The sequence below is a fragment of the Corvus moneduloides genome, chromosome 8 (assembly GCF_009650955.1).
Source record: "Corvus moneduloides isolate bCorMon1 chromosome 8, bCorMon1.pri, whole genome shotgun sequence".
Lineage (NCBI taxonomy): Eukaryota > Metazoa > Chordata > Aves > Passeriformes > Corvidae > Corvus > Corvus moneduloides.
Window position 1 is genome coordinate 18,847,967 of NC_045483.1, and position 24,086 is coordinate 18,872,052.

At 39.2% G+C, this 24,086-nt stretch overlaps 1 protein-coding gene across 3 annotated transcripts; it reads left to right on the forward strand.

Annotated features, from left to right (window-relative positions):
* Nucleotides 1-398: 398 nt before the first annotated feature.
* On the forward strand, nucleotides 399-21,831 carry ZFAND4 (zinc finger AN1-type containing 4). Of its 3 annotated transcripts, none has more exons than XM_032116827.1 (10): nucleotides 399-521; nucleotides 1,220-1,522; nucleotides 8,422-8,497; nucleotides 8,599-8,666; nucleotides 9,196-9,382; nucleotides 13,541-13,688; nucleotides 14,522-15,703; nucleotides 16,330-16,384; nucleotides 18,680-18,797; nucleotides 20,936-21,831. In XM_032116827.1, the coding sequence occupies exons 2-10, from the start codon at nucleotides 1,339-1,341 to the stop codon at nucleotides 21,069-21,071; spliced, it is 2,154 nt and encodes a 717-aa protein (XP_031972718.1). In that variant the 5' UTR covers nucleotides 399-521; nucleotides 1,220-1,338; the 3' UTR covers nucleotides 21,072-21,831. The 3 variants fall into 3 exon arrangements, with proteins under 3 accessions (XP_031972718.1, XP_031972721.1, XP_031972719.1); XM_032116830.1 differs by having other exon boundaries at nucleotides 18,683-18,797; XM_032116828.1 differs by having other exon boundaries at nucleotides 404-526.
* The last annotated feature ends 2,255 nt before the right edge of the window (nucleotides 21,832-24,086 follow it).

The following is a 24,086-nucleotide window of genomic DNA, read 5'->3' on the forward strand; positions in this document are numbered from 1 at the left end:
GGTAGCGCTGGGGGCGTTGCAGACTCACGGAGCGGTTTGGGGCGGAAGGCACCTGAAAGCCCATCCCGTTATCCACCCCGGCCCTGAGCAGGGACATCTCCACGGGCCTGGGCTGCCCGAATCCCCACGCAGCCTGGCCTTCAACACTCCCAGGGGATGGGGAAGTGTATCCGGGTCCTTCCCTGCGCACGCGTTGCCGCCCCGCGTCCTAACGACCACAACAAGCGGCGCGGCGGGTGCCCACCCCTGAGGCACCGCGAGCCCCGCCCGCTGGAGGCGCTGATTGGCCGAGGTTCGTGAGAGCGGGCGCCCCATTGGCCCGCGGGAGGAGCTGTCACAGGGGCGGGGCAGCGCGGGGTCTGCCGGGCGGCGCCTCCTGCTCCTGCCCCCCCGGGCGGCTCCGGTTGCGCTCCCGGTCCGTGCGTCCCGCCGGGCCCGGCCGGCTCCGGCAGCTGCGGCGGGCGGGGCGGCGCGGGGGGAGAGCAACCGTGTCTCCCCCCGAGCGGGCCCGGCGGCGGCAGGTGAGGTGAGACCCGCCTTCGCTCGGCGGGTTCCGGGCCGTCGGGAGCGCCGCTCCTGCGGGGACCTGCGGCGGCAGCGCCGAGCGCGGCGGGGCAGAGGGGCCGTGCTCGAACCGCCGCGGGCCTGGCCTCGCCGGCGCGGCGCGTGTCCCGGGAGGAAACGGGGGCCGGGGGCAGTGGTGGCGGGGCCCGCGGCCAGCCCGGGGTGCGAGGCCGCCCCGAGGCGCGGTGGCGGCGGGGACGGGTCAGCTGCTCGCCCTCCTTTGTTCGCGGGCGCTCCGCTCGGCTGCCGGGGTCCGGCCCCCACTCCGGTGCGGCGCTGGGCCCCGCTGGCGGGTGCACGGCTGAGCTGCCGCCTCCAACTGCCTTCCCTGAGCCCGGACCAGTCCCTGTTCTTACGTTTTTCCGGAGTTTTTCTCTGGCTCTGAGACTGCGGAGGGCTTAGCTCTTGTCAGGAGGCATTGGGCGTCTGGTTGTCATGTCGCTTGTGGGAACAAAAATAACAAAGGTAGTAGGTTGCGTCTGGAGTGCTGACACTAGAGCCCTAAAACTACAACATTGCTAATATCATTTGTGGTTACCTTGCCCTACTAGGCAATCACAATGTTTCTTAACAATCATTTTATATAAAATAAATTTGAATTCTCTTTAACAGTTACATTTAGATGTTGTCAGAACTATATTTGTTTGCTTTATAGGTGAAAAATCCTAAAGATGAACAGCAATGCGCTACACGTATCTTCAAAGCTGCCTTGGCTAGAAGTGGAATGTAGTTTCCTGACAGATCTTCTTACAAGGAAGTTGTAAATCCTTTCTAATGGCCGACAAGAAAGAGCCTCCTTTTTTCAATAAAGATAATATGGGACCATTTCACTACAAACTTCCTTTCTATGAAACTATGGAGCTCTTCATTGAAACGCTTACAGGAACCTGCTTTGAACTGCGAGTTTCCCCCTTTGAAACAGTTATTTCTGTGAAAGCTAAAATTCAAAGATTGGAAGGTACTATTCTCTCTTGTTTCAGTGTAAACTATATCACTTTAGAAGAAGTCCTGTTTTAAAACTCATGATTGCTAAAATCAAACCAAAAAACTTAAGTGTCATGTTTAGCAATATGTGTAAAAACTCGGTGCTTAGTTCATGGCTTAGGTTTAATTGAAGTTGAGTTTTTTGTTCTTTCCTTTTTTTGTAAGTTCATGGCTTAGGCTTCACTGGAGTTGGTATGTTTGCTCTTCTGATGTGTTGGTTGGGGGTTTTTTTCTAAATACAGTTATTAAGGTTAATCTTAAAAAGTCTGTGGATTCCCTGACCCAAGTTGTTTGTTAACTAGCAAGATTATAAACCAGAACCATGCAATATGTGTATATTGAGTAACTGAGCATACTTTAAACTTGCTGCTATGTTTGTTGCTGATTAGGTTAGTCAGTTTATGGTTTTTTTATGATACTGCAGTCACAAGAGCAACTGCAGTGCAGGCAAATCCCAAAGGCAGCTTTAAGTTACTGATCTGAATTTTGTTTAGGTGAGTGATCTTTTGCTGGTAGACATCTGGCTGAGCAATGCTTTGTCTTAAAATGATAAACTTGACGCATTCTGCCAAGTGAAAAATCTTTAAGTTATGAGGCCAGTCTTGATGCTTATGCAAGAAGAATAGGTGTAGGTTAGTCCTGTCTTACCTCTTTTTCTCTCTAATGAGGATGACCTTGCATGAAAGAATGTGATTTGAAATATTAAGATATACATAGTTTAACTACTTTGAAGCATTGCATCCTCTATCCTCTTTTTCACTTTGGAAGGGTTAAAGAACTGTATAGCTGTAGAATTTGTGAGTATTAGAGTTGATGATTTTAAGAAAAGGGATCCTCTCCTTCCCTAGTATACCTGTACGTGTTTTTCATCCCTCTGTCTCTTTCATCTCTTCTCTCCTTCTGTGGAACCCATCCTCTGGGAGATGTAACATGATTCTGTAGGCTGGATAGGATACTCTACTCCTCTTACGGAAATCTGCTCTAGTGGAGGACGGAAAAAAAGCCCAGACAGCTGGCACGAGACTTAAAACACAGAAGCATTGCAACAACAGAGGGGACTATTTACTAGTAAGATCCACCCAGTAGGAGCTCCACCGTGCAGATAACTGGAGCTTACATCCATGTAGGATTGCATGTTAGTGCAGCTGTGTGTGGATGGGCTTTTGTTTCCTGGGGACAGGGCCATAATTAATTGCGAGTCAGAGAATGTGTCAAGATGCTCCTGGAGGCTAGAGGTGAAGCAAGAAAAGGAAAGGGGTTTTTCTTCCTATAACTGAATATAGGTATAGGAGAGATGCACAGAATGCTAGCTAACAGTGAATTAAAAGATAGCATAGGCAGTAGAGAACAGAAGGCTATCTGGGTAGTATAAACGATGGAGTGAGCTTTAAAGGATACATGAAGAGATCAGTGGGAGATGTGAGGAAGAGAGATTTGAATTCCTTGGAGTCCCAAATGTGAGACTGTGAATAGCCATACTCAGTTATGCCTACAGCTTACAAAAGAATCCTCATTTCTTATTAGAAGAACAGCTCAGTAATGAAGTTATAATATTGCTTATCTGGAATTTTGCTCGCATGTTGTAGTTCATAGGATGGTGAAGTAATTATGGCTTGGCTGCCTGCTGTATAGAATTAATAATAAGTAAATTGCATTAAACGTGGAAGATGAGTTCACTGGTGCTTATCACTGATTTGTAAGAAGTCAGTTGAAATACTTTGATACTCCATAACAGAGTTAAAATATTTGTACTGTTCTGATTAAGGATTTGTGGGAGGCAGAGTGAAAACAAATTGATCAGTTACGTGTGGAGGAAACAGATACACAATGACAAGTTAATTTAATGTTGCTCTTGGGGTTGCTATTGTATGTTAAAAATAATTAACAATTTTTCAGAGTTCCTATTATAGTGCACAAGTTTGAGCAATAAATCACCCAGATGGAGCAAAAATTCAGAAGTAATTTTGTTGTGATTTAGCTTGGGAAGGAGAAAGCTTTCATCTGTTCCTGTTTCTGCTGCTGGTTTTCACTTTTTATTTTGTATCGTGTCAGCTTTCATGGGGTGTGAATCTCTCTTAGTTAAGCTGCACTTCTGGTTGGAGAATGCCTCCTACAATGCTGGAAGACTACATGAGGTCCCTAGTATGCGTATTGTCTTCATTTGGATGTTGGGGATGATAGTATGTAAGCAAAGGAGACAATTTGAAAAATGAGCCGAGACCTGAAAGCTCCAAGAAAAAAATCTAGAATTGTATCAGAAGTTAACAAACTGTTAAAATGTTATCCATGCCTGTAATTGTAAAAGGCTAATAATAAAACTAAAACAAGACAAATTGATCTTGTCAACAACTGGAAAATCAATAGTTGTAGACTGTCTTCACCATAATAAAAAAGCATAATATGGATGGCATGTTAGGAATTTTGTCTACTTCAGATACTGTTTGTCATTCTTGATGCCTACTAGTGATCTGATATGGAAAGGCTTGTTTAGACAGCTGTACTAGACATTGGTACCTTACTAAGAAAGAGCTCCATGTTTTCAGTGGTTTTAGTCAGTGTAGAATACACATAAAAACTTACGGGTTCTAATGCATCTGAAATTTCAGTGCAAGTCTTCTACTCATAAATTGAAGTTACAGCATATCTGATGTGTGTTTGGATCAGATCCAGGCATTTGTCCTCAAATATGTTCTCTGTGAAGTAAGCAGGAGATTTGTTACAGCGTTGACTTTGGAGCCCCAGGGCTAAATTGCTCCTAGTCTCAGATTCACTGACTGAGCCTTTTAAAATGGTTCACCTGGGAAGAAATAGCTCCCTTTGTCTCTACTGGTGTCATAAAAGCTGGAATACACACACAGTACTACCAGCAGTGCTACCTATTCCATTGGTTTTACTTGTTAATCAGTGTTGATGGACACAGATAGGATGGTATCTGAATTTCAAGGTGGCATGAAAGACTGAGCTTTTAACACAAGTAGAACTTAAAAAAAACAGGATTTCATTGAAAGAGGAAGTAATAGGGTTTTTTAAACTGAAATCTCTCTTTGGTTTCTCCATTGCACAAGCCCTTGTAGCTGCTGGGCTGGGCAGAGTTGAGTATTCATTCAGAAACACCAGTTATTACACTGTTTTAAAGACAGAGCATTCAGGTAGCATATTCATAGTAGTGGTTAATTAATCTCTTAAAGAACCATAGATAATACCTGTAGGCATGTTTGTTGGGAAAGATAGGATTGAGTCTCAAGGGAGGAGGTGGGCTTTGGAATTTTGTGGTGGTAGTGGTGGTATTACTGTTATTAGCTTGCAGGAATTAATTGGAATTCTTCAGTGTGAAGTGTTAGGACATTTTACATAGTTAGCTTTAAAATAAAAAAACAACTTGGTCATGGTTTGTTCGGTGAGTACTTGCCACTGAATTTTATGATCTGTGTACGTGGAAACATTGACCTTTTTAAAAGAAAATTTAGATGTTCTCTTGTTCTTGTATGATTGTAAAGGGGGAAAAGAGAACTAGCTTTCAAAGTACATCTTGATTTCAGTGTTCAATAGGTGTTCCCTTGTGTTCAGTAGGAAATGACAGATGCAGCAATAATTTTGTTGTATATGTGTGTGTACTCAGTTCATCGTGTGAGCTGTTATTTTTCTTTGGTCTTTTTGCTGTCATTATTTTGCTGCCCGTGTACAGCAGCTTCACCTTAAATAAAAGGAACTAGACGAACATCAAGCAGACTTCACATGGATGTTGTAATTTCTTTCAGTATTCTGTGAATTCAGAGTATGTCATAATGATATTTATTAGTATTTGCATTAGAGAAAATAGCTGTGCTTCTGCCAGGATTGGAGTAAGTGGCTTGCACAAGTGTCATAAATTTTTAACAGAACCAATCCTGCTTTTTTCTGTTTACAACTTTTCTCCTGCATCTTCTATTTGCTTTATGATTTTCCTGTATACTGTGCTGATAGAGACTAGAAGTTCATGAAGCATTTTTTAAGCTTGTGCTGCTTTAAGTTGTGGATTTCTGCACCTCTTACTAATGTAGCCAGTTTGTGGGGGAAAATAATAGTGTCAGCCCAGCCTGTCTGTAAACAGAGGCTCCAGCAATTTCAACATTAAATGAAAGATAAATGCACTGTTTGGATTTTGTCAGTGACATGTCTGTAGCATTCTTAAACGTAGGAACTTTATGCCCGCAACTTAAAATCAAGGTTTTTTTCTGAAATTTACAAGGATTTTTTTTTTCCCCTGTGTTAATCTTGACCAAATCAGTTTCTGTGGTGAACAAAAGGGAAGAGTAAGGGAGGGAAACTTAAGGCTGTATGTGATATGCTGATTCAGAGACAGGATAGGGTAGCTGCTTCTCTCCTCCCCCCTTTTTAGTAGGTCAGATTGTCAGTGCACCTGCAGCCATTTCAATAGGTAGTCTGCAGACTCTTCTATCCTCGAGTAGCATCACCTGGCCAGCTCATTTCCACTTGAGCATTGAGATGTAGCTTATTGCCCTACTTACCTCTCGGTCCTGATTTAGAGCAGGCCAGTGATACTGTCATGTACTACTCAGGGAGAGGGTATAGTGGATGTGTATGTCACAGTTCTCATTATTGTTGGCAGTTGTCCATGCTGATCTCATGTGTAAATGTCTCCTCAAGAAATCCTTACTATAATCCAGAAAAAGACAGCTGATGAATATTTTGCTGCTTCTGAAGCTATAAAGCATATACTATTTCCTCAGTGTATAAATACAGAATTCTAAGAAAGCAGTATAAAAGGGAGTAAGTAATAAAGACATGTCTGTTTCCAATTACAGCAGAGTATCCTCTTTTCATCTGTTCATTTTATCAAAAATACATTGTCATTGTTGAATGAGTAAAAACATGTTTCACTCCAGTGCTGCCAGCTGCAAGCCAGCCTTTTTAACAAATACTCTCTCAGTTTATCAAAGGAATTGGAAATTGCTGCTTGGAGGCTGCTGAAGCCATAACAAATGCAGACAGTAATCAGATTGTTCGTAATCAGAAGAGTGCAAAACAACACAAAAAACTTTATTGTAGACTCGGTGGCTATTGCCAGCTTGTTCTTTTGCTTATACTGCTGACTTGAAACATAACCAATAACCAGCTATTAAATAGCTGGCAGTGTACTGGCAGTTATGTTAGTCTGCTGTATGAACATATTATTCTTACAAATGTCCTGTGGACTTCAGAGGATATAAGATTCCTGTTAAATGCAGTCAAATGGAGTAAAGTTGTGTTGGTCATTCAGAACAGGGAAGATTGGGTATGAGTTGTGCTGAGAAGAGGAAATTGTCATCTTCCGTAAAGCCTAAACAATGACAGTTCCTCCAAAGGGCATTCCCCCTTCTGCACAGGGATGTCTCCTACTTGCCTGTTTAATGTGCTTGGACTTTGACCAGACAGGATCTTGTCCCCTTTCTTCCTTGCCAGTGATGGATTTTGGTAGCTTTATGCCTTTCCTCTACTTAGGAAGGGGCTACTTAGCTATCTCCTGCCACAGCTTGCTAAGCATTCTCACAAGCCTTCAAAAGCTTACATGTTTTTGGAAACTATCTGAAAGACACTGATCTTTGTGTTCCCCTCCTGCCAGATCTATTTAGGGAAGTCTTACTGTGTAGCATTGCCAATTGCATTTCCTTTTAAGTATCTGAACATGCAATGAATAAAAATATAGGATAAGATTATTTTAATGTAACCTTTAGGAAAATACATTTATAGGTTTTGTCTCTTAGTATGAGAAGTAGCGTTTAGAACTTTTTGAAAAAGTAATTCTTGGTCTCTATAGATGTACATTTTAATTAACATTTGTCATGAATGCACAGTAAGATCTTAATTACCTGGGTTTCACTAGATGAGCAACTTCTTTTTGATGCTGGAGGGAAGGGGTTTTTTTTGGTGGTCTGAGATGTCTCATCCTTTCATAACTGTCTTCATTTTTATTCTATCCAAAATTTGGACCATGGTAGCATTCCAATAAAAATGTGTGAAGACCTCAGATTGTACCAGCGTTTGCTTATTATCTCTAATGTATATTGCATCTGTATCTGAGGTGACTATGCAGGCAGAAGTTGTGTAGAATTTGGATTCTGTTTGTGTAGAATATGAATTTTTAATAAGGAACAAATATTCAGTATGCTTACTTTCTCTTAACAAAAAATAGCCAAATCATCCCAGAATTTGAGTTGAAAATGAGTATTACTGGATATTAAAAATAACATTCCAACGGCATAAAAAGCACCCAGAACAAAACAAAAGTGTGTGTAGGATGAAGTTTAATTAACTGCTGTGGTACTGAACTGTACATGCCAACTTTGAGGTCCCAAACCAAGCACGGATAAAAACACAACTGCAGTTCTCACCATGGTTAGAGAGCTGCCACCAGTCACCTTAATGTGACTATGTCTGTACTGTGAATAATACAAAATGCCAGTCTGTGCTTAAATTATTCAGCAGTTTTGTAGGTAGAAGTTTTGTCCTGTGTTTCCTGTCAGTAGACATAAAGTTCTGAAGTTCAGATAACAGGAAAAAACCTCCCTTATCTGATGAATAGAAAAAGAGCAAGTATTAATAAGCCTGAAGCAGTTGAACACTTCTACACACCCTCTGCTGAGCCAAAAGATTGAACTTTGTGTGTGAGCTAAAGCCTTCTGAAAGTCTTTGTTTTTAATAACTGTTTGGAGGTTGGATGTCACAGCTGAAGACTGCTCAAGTGCCTGTCCTTGTCCTGCTTCCTCTCTTCTTTCTCCTGTGATCCAGTTTCAATCCATCAGCTGCATACTCTTCAAAAAGCAAAACTCCCCAGAGGCTAACTCCTCTTGCCAAGCTCCAATTTTAAGTCATTTGTTTGTTTCTTTTGTGTAGGTATTCCTGTCTCTCAGCAGCACTTAATTTGGAATAATATGGAACTGAAGGATGACTATTGTTTGAATGATTATAAGTAAGTATAGAATAAAATTATGTTTCTAATTAATGTTTCTAAATAATTGTTAGCATAAGCAACAGAAAATGCTATAAAAATTTATTTATTGTTATTTACAGCATTTCAGAAGGCTGCACTCTGAAGTTGGTTCTGGCTATGCGAGGTGGACCTGTTAACACCAGACGAGGTAGGTGTTAAGTAAATTAAAGATGGTGGTTTTCATGCAACATCTTAAAACTGTGAAGAGCTTCTCTTAGATAAGCATTTTAGACAATCAGACTTCAGTTCCAAATTAATTGGAAAAATACTTAACAAAAATGGGGGGATATTTTTCCCCATCTTCTCTTACTTAACATATCAAGTGCACTTTGTTTACTCTTAGATTAAGTATATTTATATGTATAGAATCATCAAGTCATAAAATCGCAACTCTTCGCTTGAAGAAAAAATTATTCTGGAATGTCATTATACAAATAGTTTTTAAAATATGGTCGATGAGAGTCAGGCATTGCTACAGTCACACAATAAACTTGGTTATGTGGATCGTCTGTATAGGAGTGAAAATGAAGACATTCCAATGATAATTTTCACTTGGGAAAAAACTCAGCATATCTTCTAGGCTGGGAATTCCTGTTACAAACTGAGCTGAGCTCTCAGAGGTGATCAAAACAACAATAATAATATTTTGGTTTTATTTTGGTTTTTTGTCTTTATAGTTCCCGTGAAAGATCCTATCAGGGAAATGGCTGAATACATGGATCCTGCTAGAGACAAGATCTGGGAGAAAGGGCCATCCAACAAACAAGTTACCTTCCTGGTGTATCGAGAAGGAGATCGGTTGAATTTCTTCCGTGTGGTTGACCGGGGTGATGGCACTTTAACGCCATTGTCTGAGTCTTTGAGGTAAAGTTGGTTTTAATCTTTATATTATTCTTCAAAAGTGGGTTGCTGTGTAATTTTCAGCTGTATTTGTTGACTTTATCAAAAGAATACCTGGCATATTGCAAGAATTATTGCCTAGGGGCTATTTAATTCTTGTAACTGTCTAACAGCACAGTAGTGCTTTGTGGTCAGTGGTTTTGCTGATGGTTCTCTTATCACTGTGTGTGTTAATATAATGAGTTAAAACTGACTTCATACTTCAGGCAATTCTCAACATTCCAGCCTGTTCTGAGAAGGAGCATGTTGCAGTAGAGTCAAATCAGTATTTTTTTAGATATTAGAAACTTCTGTTAAGCACTTTCTCTAACATCTTAAGGCATTTGTTTAGTTTTGTAAATATTTCTCTGTTCACAGAAATTTTTTTTTCTGTGGATATGACTTGACTAAATGTTTAGTCAGGAAGATAGTAGATTGGCAGTGCAAAATCCTGTGGGCTTTTTTTGGTTTGTTGTTTAGGAGGGTGGTTGGTTTGAAGGGAAGGGTGGTTTTGTTGTGCTTTATGTGGGGTGGGGATTTTTTTGGTTTTGTATGGATTTTGGTTTGGGGTTTTTTTGTATGTTGTTTTTTGTCTTTTTTTTTTTAATCTACTGAAGTAATTACCAATATAGCCAGCCTTTGGATGCTATTAGGCCTCGGGTTAGCTACTTGAAGTACCAAGCTTGTGTTATTTGCTGTCAGAATCCAGTGCTGTTACCATCAGGAGGACAGGTGTGTCACTTTACCTACTACATTGTAGTAAACTGTTTGGTAATCTTTTTCCTAAAACTATCAAAATTGATATCTATTAAAAACGATTGAATTCTGTTTTTATACTGCAGCTTTTGGGTAGGGTCTTTTATCCCCTCAAGAACTTAATATTTGTACAGCTGTGAGGAAAGGAGTTCCCTTTCTGGGCACTAGCTGTGTTTTCTCCAAGGCTAAGGCTCAAGCTGTTTTAAGTAACTATTCTTGTTTCTGTTTGCAGAGGGAAAGCAAGAGCTTTGTACTGGGTTTGTATTCAGTTCGTATTCAGAATGATACTACTCTTAAAATATAAGACATCCATACTTAAGACCCACAGACTGAAAGAAATATCAAAGTTGAATTCCCACATTGTTATACAGAGTAGAAAGACTTGTTTGATATACAAGGAAGAGAAAAGACGCAAATATTTTAGATCTGTGATTTTATCTTTCAGCCCCTCTACTCTTTCAGTAAATAGCCACATATGGTACTGTTTGAAATAGGTTAAAACAAGCATAACTGGTAAGAACTGAGAACCTTGCTGCTGCACTGGGCTAGATGCACTTCTGGAAAGATGAGTAGACTGGTGTAATTCTTGTTCTTGCTGCTAACCTGCCTGTTACCACTTTGTTCCTATCTAACCTTCTGACTCTAGTGAACATCCAAACCCATTCAAAAAGCTGGGACTGGGGTTGCTATACTGTGAGTTTGTGCAAGGAGTTGTCATAAGGAGCTTGAAATTGAATGGATAGAGTGGGCTCCCTGGTATCTCCCTACATGTTCAAATGTGTGTGTGTGTGTGGATTTTTTTTTTTCCCCATTTAAAACTAGTGTGGACAATAGTCTGAAAGTCTTTGTACTTTTCCATTGGGTAATCCAAGTGTATAGGTATAATAGTAATTTAATTGAGATTGGCTAAACATTGCAAATGGGAGGAGTGAAACACTCTTTTGGCTCTTGCAATTACCTGGGTAAGCCTTTCAAAGCACAGCAGTATGTAGAAAAGTCAAATACATTGGGTTTAAGAAATATGCTGTCACTGGTCAAGTGAACCAGTTGGGTTGGAAGCCACCTGAGTTGAAAACATTCAGCTTGAGTTGTTTCTATTTTTCTGTGCTTTCTATGGGAGTTCATTTATTAGCTTTTCTACTAAGGCAGATAGTAATTTGGAGGGAAAGGAAATCCAAATTTTTTAATTTGTTATCATGTCTGGGTGAAACTGTGGGAAGTGGGAAAAGTAGCAAAGGGAGGAGAGAATGGAAACAAATCAGACCTTTTTGTTTGATCTTTGTAGAGGAAAGCTGTGGGTCACTCTTGAGTACTACTATTTTGCATACTGACAGTTGTGTTCATATATGTGGGTATATTGGTGACTAAGCATTTCGAAGCACTTGTTTATCAGCCTCTCTCACACTGGTGATATGTGGAGCAGAATTCATTGACTGAAATTTAGAAATGAGACATTGGTTTTGGTTTTGTTTTATAGTTCTCCAGATAATTTTATTTCATCTGCGATTGAATTACTGGTTAAAACTTGACAAGAGTATAAATGCATACAGTGGTCATTGTCTCTGGATTAGAAGAAGAGTGTTGAAGTTGTGGTGGAGGACTGGCAGACACTGGTGCTGAAAGGGTTTCAGCAAGCTAATAATTTTTGAGACATGCATTTTACAAGCAGGAGCTCAGGAATGTTGACACCTATGGACAAAGTCAATTTAAAATTTAGTCATTGTAAAATGGGCTGAAAATATCATTAATATCAAAACTCCCTGTCCAACTTTTATAATCTTACAATCACATCAAAGCAAACAATCCTTTTGTCAGTCCTTTTTTTTTTTTTTTTTTTTGGTGTGTGTTTTTGGCCCCTGTTTGTCAGGAAATTGAACAAAAAGATAACAATTATTTTTTCATTAAAAGAAAAATCAAAAACCAACCACACCAAAAAACCAACCAAACATGAAACATACCACTTTGCTTTCTATCATTACCTTGCAGGAAAGGAAGTTCAACAAATTCTTTTGACTTGGGTGATGTAAACCTTTATAAAGTTAAAATTTTGAAATAATTTTTTTTAGTGTTGGGTTTTTACCAGGAGAAGTATGTATACATAATAGGCATGCTGACTGTCCCCATGTGGACCTATTCAGGTTTTGGTAAGAAATGACTGGTCTATTTTGTTGACTCTTGCTTTGAATTTGCTGCTGTCTTGCTCTTCACGCTGTCTCCCAGCTGTGCTGCCTTTCGAATTTTGCTACATTTTAGGAAATGGATTTGGAGAGTCAGTGCAAAAAATGCTGGCTCTAAGGGCAGCAGAATATTTCCAAGAATCAGGTAAGATGCCAGCTCTAATTAGTGGGTTGTGGGTTTTTTTTGGTACTGACTTCCACATGACACTTTTAGTTCTTCCTTGATCTCTTTTGGAGAGTAGAAACTTGAGCTAAATCTACTAAAACATTTTTATGAACACAGGGGAATTCGGGGAGTTGCCTGATTGTCACGATTTCTAGATGCTGACAACCTAATGGAAGAACTAAAACACTCTTCAAAATATACTACCTACAGTGTTGAAAATGCATCAGTTTGTAATGAATTGGACACTCCTAATGGTTCTTTCATTTCACTGTCAAATGCTGAATGTGTTACTGATTGATGCTTCATAGGAAAAACAAATTAGATGCTGATTTTTAAAACCTTGAGGTGAGGTTTTGCATTCTGTTAAAATGCAGAATGGAAGAAGGAAATGTCATGCTATAAACTTCCAGTGACTACTGACTTAAAATATTTTGTTTTGGGACTAGCAATTCTAATCTGTTTTTTTTTTCCAAATGTGAGACTCTTTGGCATCTTTGGAAACCTAAACTGATCTTTTTTTTTTCTTTTTTTTCTTTTTTTTTTTTTTTATTTTGAAAAGGAGAAATAGAATATCACATCCACATGGGTGACCCCTCCATTTCCATTTATGGTGAGAACACCCCTCAGGATGGATAGAAATTTGGACTTTTCCTTCCATGCCAGTGTCTGGTTAATTGGAAAACTGATCAGCTTGTTGTCTGAGTCACACACTTAACAGCTTTGGCCATATCTTCAGGAGACATTTGTGGAACTGGATATCCCCTCTGTGGGGGAAATATATAGTGAGTGTGAACCAACTGTATATGATATAACAACTTCCCAGAAGCGTGGCTATGTTCAGATTTCAGCTACATCACTTTGCCCTTATAAGGGATGCTTATGTGGATAAATGGATTTGAAATGTCTTTGCATACAGTTTTTACATAATGTTTTGTCAACAGATCAACTACGGATATGACTTCCTAGTTGTGAGAATACTCTACATTGAAGACATAATTCAATTACTTGATTAGAGGATGAATACAAACTTTCTTTTATTTTCAGCGGTGGTTCAGTTTATAATTTATATGCTGATGATGAAGATGAGACAGAGGCATCACCTTCTGGCCAACAGATTATTGAGAATTCAATTACTATGAATAAAATGAAACTGCTCAAGGCAAAGATGGAGAACATGAATCTGAGTAAAAAGGTGAAATTGTGATTTCAGTTTTTTTGTCATAAAATGGCTTGGGCTTTCCTTGTGCTGACTTTTCTAAAAAGCAGATCAGATTCTGCCATTTTGAGAAGTAAAGTTAGATGATTTCTCAACTATTGTTTATGTAAATACTGTTGTATAAATGTTCTGCTGAGGGGCATTGGCTTTCCTTGGACCTACCTGCCCTCATTCAAAGAATTCATTACATGAATTTATTTGCAAGGGTAGGTTTTTTGGGGTGGGTGGGTTTTGTGGTTTTGTTTGTTTGGGGTTTTTTTCTTCCAATACTTTAAGTAGCATTGCTTTGCAGTACTGCTCTGGTAAAAAGTCAGTGTTTCTCTTAAAATGAAATTTCATTAGATACACTGTTACTGAAAAGCCTGTAAAGTGAAATATGGGAATGATACTATCGTGAAGATAAAACATTACACTGGTGTTCATGTGCGACTAGGTTGCCTAGATGTAAAATGAAGAGATTATACTTTCTTTCATTTTTTGTTGTGTTTGAGATCTGAAGCTCCTCTGGATAACTTTGATGACATTCTGGCTTCCTTTTCTATTTCTCTGACATGTCACCTATTTATTGAAAACATTTCCTGATTATAATCTTTGATTTTATTATTCAGCTGTTGGGGTGAAATCTTGATGGCTAGTAATATGTAAGGCAGTAGAAAGAATGATACGCTCTTTTCTGGTCTTACACTGTCTGAATTCCTCAGAATGTATTTTCAGTCAGGTCTTCTGAGCACAACTGGAATTCAAATACTAATTGCTTTTGTATCCATGTTTTGTGATTTTGGTTGAGCTTTGGTTTTTTTTTTTAATAGCCTAAGAAAACTGTCAAGGTGAAGCCTCGCCCTCCAATGACTCCTCGACCACCTAGTGGCTCGGTGGCTGCTGCCCGTCACCGCTTTTTAAGAGTGCTCCCCCATATCGGACAGTCGTGCCTACCTCCTCCTGGGAATTTGCATCAGTCGGAATCTCCCCAAAACGCACTTTCAGCACTGGCTACTTTGGCCACTGCAGGTAGAACGATGCCATCCACACCTAATCACTTCCTTAAGGAAGATGACACTTGGCAGAGCAACTCTTGGTCTCAGCCAGTCAATAGCATCAGGTTACCACCGAAAATATCTCGCGTTGAACTAGAAAATGCAAAACTACCTACAAATAGTATTCTGACTCCTGTTTCATCCCTGCCTGCAAATTCAGAAAAAGCATCTGAAAATGTGACCTCAGCAAGTGAGGAGGATGCTGTTTTGTTTCCAAGTCTAACAAACGTGGAACTGTATGGAACGGAAGAAGAACATCTACCTGAACCAGATGCTTTTGCTTTTTTAACAGAAGCAAGCCCTGCTGAACAGTGTAGTGAGATCTATGACATAGGAAAGGTGAACCCAGAACTTGAACTGCCTGATGGAGACAAAGATTCTAAGGTTGTAGAGCAGCATAGAAAACCTATTCGCAAAGTGCTGAGCACTGCAGCAATGGAGACTGGTCTTCTCAGTAGTCGTGAATTAAGTCCTCAGAAAAATCTGCTTTTGTCTCCCCTTCGGTATTCACCACAAGTGGCACATCACAGTTCTCTGAAACCACAAGCACAGCCCAGATGCTTTGAGGCTGGTAACTTGAGATCTACAGCCTCCCCTAATGTGCTTCAATCATTGGAAGTACGTAGTATAGCAGACTCCTCTTTTTCTAGGACCACTAGATTTTGTAGTGTGAAAGTAGAGTCACTTGGCAAAAGACCTGATGTAATTTCTAAAGTAGAGGCTAGGGACATCACAGATGTGGCTAGCAAGGCATCCAAAGAACCTGCAAGTTCTGTAACTAACTTAGGATTTCTGGCTTCGCTGGCCCGAAGCACAAACAGGGAAAGTTTACAGAGTTCCTGTGGGACTGACAGGTTTCGGACTTCTGGTATTGCACTGCCTACAAACCTGCAGCATTTTCAGGAAGAAAGCTTTAGGAAAACTGCTCCTCCAAATGAAGCTGCTGAATATATTCTAGTGAGTATGAATGCATCCAAAGAAATCAAGTTTTCCTGTTTTTGTGATACTGATGTTACAAAACTACTCTGTGTGTGTGTGTGTGTCTTGTCAGGAGAGGCAGATGGGGTGCGGGAGGTGTATTTAAATCCCTGGTTGTCTTAAACTGTTTTCTGAATGGCTGATGGTTTCTAAACTGCCTGTTTATCTAAACAGGTCCTAGAAGAATTTTTTCATTAAGATTTAAAGCGGCTGTTCAGTTCACAACTGAAATTATGAGTTATTGTAGTGATAGAATTATGAGTGTGTATGTTAGAAGTGTCATCTGGCTTCTGCTGCTCACTAATTGTCATTTATTCCAAAGTGTGCCCAGTGACTGGCACCATATGTGCCAAGCTTCTGCTCTCTAATGTACTTTGTTGTTTTGGTGTACTTTGAAGTGTGGGGAGATTTATTAAATAGTCATTGAGGTTAGGGCTTTATATTGCAGAATTTTAACTTTGTGTGCCGTTGTCTTGGACTCCTCTTGGGTAGATTGATAAAACATTGGTATCAAATAAGCTGATACCAGACTACCTACATTTTCATTTAATTTCCATCTGCTAGTAATTTCGTTGTGGAAATTTTTTTTTTTTTTTTTTTTTTAGTCTGCGCATGGGCTTGGAATGAATGGAAGTATGGCAGCTGTAGGGAAAAGAGTAGGTAAGTAACTTATATAATAATTAAAGATGACTCTAATCTTTCCTGATATATCACACATAGAGAGGACAAAAATAATCTATCTTTGTAAGGCATTTGACTTCTAGAGTCCTTGCTGTATTCCACTTCTATAGCATGGTTAATCTTTTAATATTTTAAGCAATTCTTTAACATGCAGATGGCATCCAGATCTTAGGTGGACCATAACTGCAACTCTTTTTTAGTTTTTTTAATACTTAGTGAAGCCTGCATGTCATCTGTAGATCTAAATGTGACTTTCTGTGCTGAAGTTGCCAAATTATCAGTTCTGTGAATACTTCTGAGTCTACTAAAATCAGAGCCAAGTTTATTGGTAGCATTGTCTTTATCACAAAAAAAAAAGTGGGGAGGAAGGAATAAGGACATGGATGCTGCAGAACTCTGATACAGTGCAGATTTTTCACTATTTTTTTGCTGTTCATCATTCTTTCCACCCTAGTCATGGTAACTGTGGAGTGCTCAATGCTTGACATCTATTGAAAATCGATGTGTTATGCATAGATATTAATTGTTTATGTGATTAATTCTATTGGGAGGAAAGGAATTGTCTAAATTAATGCTTTCAAAACTCTTAAGAGTGAGCTAAGGATTTTCAGCCCATTTAATTTTTCTTCTATGTATCTTTGACTTACAGTTAGCAAGTTTTCTTTTCTTTCTGTTATTACCTTAGGTGGGTATGTATTCCAGATCTGGCATATAAAATAAACTAGAAAATAGATGTTCAAATAGCAGATGCAACAGAAAAAAATTATGTAATTGTAATGTTGGAGCAAAAGCTGCTAAAAGAGTGGGTTGTGCCTTTGTTTCACAACTATAGAGGCAGCTTTGACTTGGCAGTCAGTTAGGAAACAGGTCTGTCCTGTCCTCTGCTGCTCCAGAGGTGATACCCTAAGGGCCCTGTCTGCATGATGGGGAAGCCTACTAGCACCTGAGTCATTTTGGATAGGACCATGAAGAAGACACTCCTCTGGTGTATCTTACATCAGAAAAAATTGTATTTTCCAAAAGATACCAGACATGAGCTGGTGTGGTCATATCATGCAGGCTCTTGAGAGAGATGTGGCTGGTAATGATCTGTTGTATAACTGGCCAAAGGACAGATCACTTTTCACTGTAGTTGCTGTAGGGACTGTAAATGTGAGGACAGGTGTATTGTTTTTTCTGTTTAAGTAGGTCCTCAGGGCCAGCTGTCTTTGAGCTCTGTCTCTCTCACAAACTGGGCTAACTGATGCTTCTGAAATTGTGTGCTTTTAGATGATGAAATTGTTAGTGTGGACAAATGTTGCCTGGAAGTTTCAGTGCTGGATAGGAATGGGGTGGGAGTGGTGGGTAGTGATGACTGTGATGTGTAGTGACTGCCTGGTGCTGCTATTGAGTGTAGTCTGCTGCATCTCAACTAAGAAATGACTGTTGGGATTAAAAGTGTGCTGGACGAAAAATACTTGTGAACTCATGAGAGAACTTTTTGGGAACATCCTGACAATATAGCTATAGAAACACTGAAAGAATGTTTGAGAGGATGCATTGCTCACTTTACTGACCCAGCATGTGGGAAATACGCTTGAGCAAGTTGTGGACAAAGAACTTACTTCTGCAGAAGGAAGGGAGATGCCTTTTCTTTACGTGATCTCCGGTTAATAAAGCAACAACCAAGAATTATAAGGCAAAAAGTAAAAATAAAGTAAGTTTTTTTAAGTATAGAAATTTTACAAACATCTGCAAAGTGCCTAATGTAACCATATAACTAGGTAGAGGCCTGTAGTCTAATACGGTACTATTCTTGCAATTACGGAGTACCAGCAAAATTTTTAAATGTTGCAGTACTTATTTGGCAAATTAGAATAGTGAGTATATTGGATGCTAGGCAGCGGAATGCCCAGGTGATTCTTTGTAAAGCCGTTGTGCACAGCGCTTTCCCAATGACGCTCTGTGTGCGTTCATTTTGGGTCTGGGAAGACCATTAAGAGATGTGTTTATTGATTCGTTCTGTAACTTCTTGCTTACGTGAACTTTTAACGGGTGTTCAAAATAACAGTTTTAAGGCCCACATTGTGATGCCTCTTCCAAAGGTGTTCATGGGCTTGAGGTATGTTTCCTGTTTTGGCTTTCAGGGTTTATTTTTCCCCCTTCTTTTTAGGCTTTGGGGTTCCCACCTGAAGTATCCTAAGAAATGCAAAATGAATCTGCGTTTCAAAAGATAACATTTAACTTGTTTGTGAATAAGTTATAATGTCTTTACTGTCTTTCTACTTCTGAAAGCAGGTGAAGCAACCCATCTTCCACCTGTGAATGGCTTAATTCAAGCAAAAAAGAAAATGTCAAAGCACTGCTTTCTTTGTGGCAAGAAAACTGGATTGGCAACCAGCTATGAGTGCAGGTAGGTGGAGTATATAACCAGCTGTTACTTAAAATTGATAGCTGAGTTAACCAAAAAGTTTTCTTTGCTGCATAGTATTCCTTAAGCATAGCAAATCAAAAGGCACCCTTCAAGAAAGTTGCAGTTCTCAGTTCCACAAAACTGCAGGAATTAAAACTCAGGAATGTTGCCCCTGTTGTGCTCTTGAGGTGTATGTTTTTCCAGGAAGACCAAGAAATGGAAGGTAACAGAATGGAAGATACCAGGAAATAAAGAACAAGATAACAAAAAAAGAACAATGACATTTTATACTTGTGGGAGAAGAACCTGCTACAGATACATGGTCTGCAAAGTTTCTCATCAGTAATGGTATCATTAACAACTTGATGAAAAACTGGGTTTGATAGTTTCTCACAAATCTCCCTCAGATTTGGCCCAATTGCAACACATCTTCACAGTTTGTGAATTTATACAAATTTGTATTCAACAAATTTTTGATATGTGTGTTCTGGTTTTTTGCAAGACTTCAGTCACCTTTGAGCATCTAGAGCATCTCAAACACAGAACCACCCAAGTGCTGGTCCCCCAAATCATTGCTTGTAGACAACACAGTGAGACCTGGTGCTTGGTGGTGATCTTGGGAAACTGTAAAAAAAAACAACAAAAAAACCCAACCAAACAAAAAAACCTCCAAACAAACAAAAACCTCCCAACAAGAACAACAACAAAAGAACACAGAAAAAAAACCCACTCTCTCTGTTAGTTTTCAAGTATGAGATATTTTTTCTTAGTATTGTTTCCTATGAGCTAGTCAAGGTTGGGAGCTGCTGCGCTGTGAGGGCTGCATTTGGAGCTGATCTTGGTTCATGCCAACCAACAGCAAAATGAACAAGAACTTCTGCCACTGGGCAATTGTATAGGAGAATTTCAGAGTGAGGAATTGTCTCCTTACTGACTCTTCAGTCTCTGATATTGAAACAGTTTTGGACACTGCTCACTTTCCTGATGAGCACATAGCTGCAAGCTCTTCTAAAAGTAACTAAGCAGCTTGCTTAAGGTTAAAAATGAAGGGGGAAATGGCTCATCTCCAAGAATAGCATTTGTTTTGGTTTCAAAAGGAGCAGCCATAGGACCTTTTACTAGAAAGCAGCATAAACCATATGTATATAATCCTATGAGAAAAGTTGTGACTATGGGACCAAGAACCAAAGAAAAACAAATTTATTTCCAGGCACACAAAGCCTCAGGAACAGCTGCAGAGTTTATTATGAGCCCAGATAGACAGATAAGTAAATAGGGGATTATAGTGTGAGTTCAATGGGTAACACTTAATCCATTTCAAGAGAATTCTGATTTTGAATGGTATCAGTGTTTTACTGTCAAGAAGCATCTCTATCAATAATCAGGCAACAGGACCCCAGTATGTGTCTCCAGGTAAAGCACTTGTCCAGATTGTATCCAACATCCAAAGTACGCTTTTCTCCTGGTAAGAGTCTTAGCTGCAGAACTGTCAAGTTTGAAGCAAAAATTCTGATCTTAACTCATCAAAATTGCAACTGATATTAGGTAGATGAACCCTTTTCCAGTCCTACAGGAAGTTATGTTCCCTGTAGTTTTTCTGATGTCTTACAGCTGACTAAATCTGTATTTATTAATCTTAAATGGCTAATGTGCATTTATGCCAGACAGAAGTTGTGCTGAAAACAACTGTTTTGATTGAGTGATGTCGTGGTTTTGAATTGAAATGCATTACATGGATTTCACCTGATGGAATTACTGTCCATGGTTTTGTCCTCTGAATTCTACCAACTAATATTGTGTGAGGTCCTTAAAAAAGAAAGTAAAACAAAGCTCATCATTCTTAATTTTATAATGCATGAGACACCTCTAATATAAGTGTGTTTGATCTTTGCTGGTTGGTTCCTGGAGTACTGCTCTTGCTTAGCTTCCCAGCTGAAGAGACTGTTGGGTCAAAACTGAAACATCCAGTGTGAAAAATGTCATTTTGTGTACCCTACCAGTTAATGTCACCAGTCAAGGATGATGACAATTCAAACAGCTCTGTCATTTAAGACATGGTTAAGCAGAATGGTTCCCAGCATGTCAGAGCATTAAAAGCTTCTAAAAGCTTGTAACATGTAATATTCTTGTTTCTTCAGATGTGGAAACAACTTCTGTGCAACGCACCGCTACGCAGAGACTCACACCTGCACCTACGACTACAAGAGCGCGGGGCGGAGGTATTTGCAGGAGACCAATCCCATCGTTAGTGCACCAAAGCTTCCCAAAATCTGACATGGTTGTGCTGCATGTGGCCACTCTGCCATTGAAGAATTGTATTGAATTGAGAGAAGCACTTGCTTAAACTGCATAATTTTGCCATGCTCCATATTTAAAGATTTGCCAAGTAACAAAAAAGCACATGAGGATGCATCGAAGAATAATGTGAACGCTACTGCAGTTAAAACTTTTCTTCTTGAGTGAATGAAAGGTTAAAAATTAGTTTCTAAAAACTTACACTATGATTTAACTGTTACTGCACGTGTTGTGTTTTATATTTGGGAAAGCTATTTCACTAGACAAGTCTTTAAAGATGCACTTTACTAACTTTACTGTATAACCAGAGTTGAGGGGGTGTTGTAATGAGGGTGTCATGTAATGTCTTCTGTACTCTTGTTTTTTGTCCATTGCGTGGTATCTTCTAAGTTATTTCACTAGAAGGATCCTCCTCCCTCCCCTTTCTTCAAACAGCCTGTTTTGAGATTTTAAGGGGATAGTGTGTTCCACCCCTCTGTTTCATTCTGATTGATATTCATACATTGTGTGTCCATTCTGAAAATTACATATCATCTTAATCACATTTTCTTAAAATAATGCTGTTTATATGACAAGTTTGTTTTTAAATAGAAGGTTCCCTGTTTGTTGCCATTAAATATGAGAAACAACTTATTTTAACTTTTTTTGTAATCCTAGATTTTTTTAAGACTTCACAACTTGCTTTGTTAAGATGTTGAATGCTGTTATTGGAAGAAATTCTAATAAATATTAAATTTTATTCTTGTTTATGCTGTCATAAATGCACAAAATAACTTCCCTCTTACAGTGTGTTCCTAAATTAAAAGTTGGGCTCTGTTGGGAGGGTATATATATATATATTTTTTTTTTTTTCCACAAGCACTGGCTCATATCTGTTCATACTGAAGCTGATGGGAAGAATTCCCACCAGCTTCATTAGGTATAGTGTGACCAACACTGTGTGCTTTAAATAAACTGCCTGAAGTCTTACAGTTTTGCTGGCAAAGGCAAGATGGATGCCCAACAAATGGGCATGTATTAACCTTTCTCCCCTTCAGCTGATACAGTATAAAGGCAGTTCAGTAAATGCATGAGACACCTGTAATGATCATGTAGCCACTGCAGAAAGTCCTGTTGGAAGAATGTACCTACTGGAAAGACTTTCCTCTTTCATTCCCTTAATGCTTGTGAAATATTTTTATAAGCATCAAGTGTTCCTGTAAAAAGAGATTAATAAAAAGCTATGACAAACCATCAAAACAAAAGAAATCCCCCCACACTGTATCTAGGTAATCAAATGTCATGTTCCCTGTCTTGTCAAAGTCCTCAGCTACTTGGTTGGTTGTGGTATTAAAATGATCTATGCTGCATTCCAGTCAAAGGGTAACAGCTTATGAGAGTCAAAAGGTGGGCCAAAATAGAAGAAAGAGGATCACTGAAAGAAAGAGAAGTAACTTGAAGAATCTCATCGTTGGAGGAAATCCATTTCATGTAGTTCACTTGAAAATTCTTATACCTGAAGTTTTCAGAGTGATGAGCGTGGGAAAAAAATGTTCACAATCATTCTTCTGGGCACTGACAAGATAAAAATGTCATTCTGTGTGACTTCTATGCTTATTATTACTATAGAAAGTTCCCCTGGTATGAAGAACATGTCATTACTGAGCCATGCTACATACCATGAACTGCCTAGAGTTCTTATTTCATCTCCAGCATGGGGCAGTGTTTGATGCTGAAGGAAAATAATAAGGAACATGACAAATGTACAAGTGTTTTCCCAGCAATTACAGCTCAGCAACATTCTGAAGACAGAGGTATTGCACTTTTTGTAGGTACAGTAGGGATTTGGTAAGAAGTGGAATTAAAATAATGTGGTCAGTGATCACTTAATCTGATTTTGCATAAGTGTAATTGTCAGGAAATTGCTTTGCAGTGTGTTGGAATGGCCATACTCAAATTTTAGTACAACTACATAACGGATATATGGTAGGAAGCCTCTGAGTCACATCTCAATTTTGACTCTTCCTTTCTGCATGTGTATAATGAAGTGCATAACAATGCTTTTTCAGAATATGCAATGCAGTAATAATCTAATTTCCCTGTGTGTAGCTTCTCATAATTTTTATTATAACTCATTTTAATTACACTTAATACAGATACTTCTTGTTCAGAACTCCACTGGTTTTGTTCTCATATCCACACTGTTACAGGCATTCATTTTCAACCAGTAGTGCAGCCACAGAGCACTTTAATTTGTAATTAACTGTTGTTAATTCAGATGCTATTGGCTTTTCCTTTTTTAAGTCCTATGTTAGTTTGTGCTATGGATTAATTACTGTTTACTGTGTAAACTTACCGAAATGGTTTGGGGCTCGAGTATTAGTGTGCTATGTTGCTATGCATCTGCTGATAACAAATGTTTAGCTTTTGTGTGTGCATGTAATTAGATTATGTATTATAAAGACTTTACATACTGGAAGTTGAACGGTTACTTTGGTGTGTGCTTCTCTACCTTCCTGACAATATTTTTTGTTTGCTTCTTTTATGCTTGAGGACCTGTGAGGCAAAACCAGGCTGGTCTCTTGTTGAATGATCTCCAGGATTCTTGTGTCAAATTGATAAGCACCACAGAGGTGCCAGAAATGTTTTTGGATCTTGAATTAAATACTTCCTTTCTCTGAAATCTCTAGAAGCCCATGGTGATAAAAATCTGTCTGCTTGCAATTTCTGTCTATTCAGTTTGCAGTCCCCTGGGATGTAATTGCAGTGGTGCCTTCTGCTCACAGTCTTCAGTTGTAGACAAAGCTAGAATTGTTAATTTATATTACAAAATATAAAATGAAGTTTTTTCTACGGTTTTTTTGCATATAATGAATTAGACACTTTGCTTTCTTTTCAAGTACTTCCAGCTTTCATAATGGGGCACCGCCTTTTGGGATTGTGGATTTGGCGTTGCTTCTGCCTGTAAGGAGTTGCTTCCACCTGCAGCTTTTGTGTTGGGTCACGTTCTTCCAA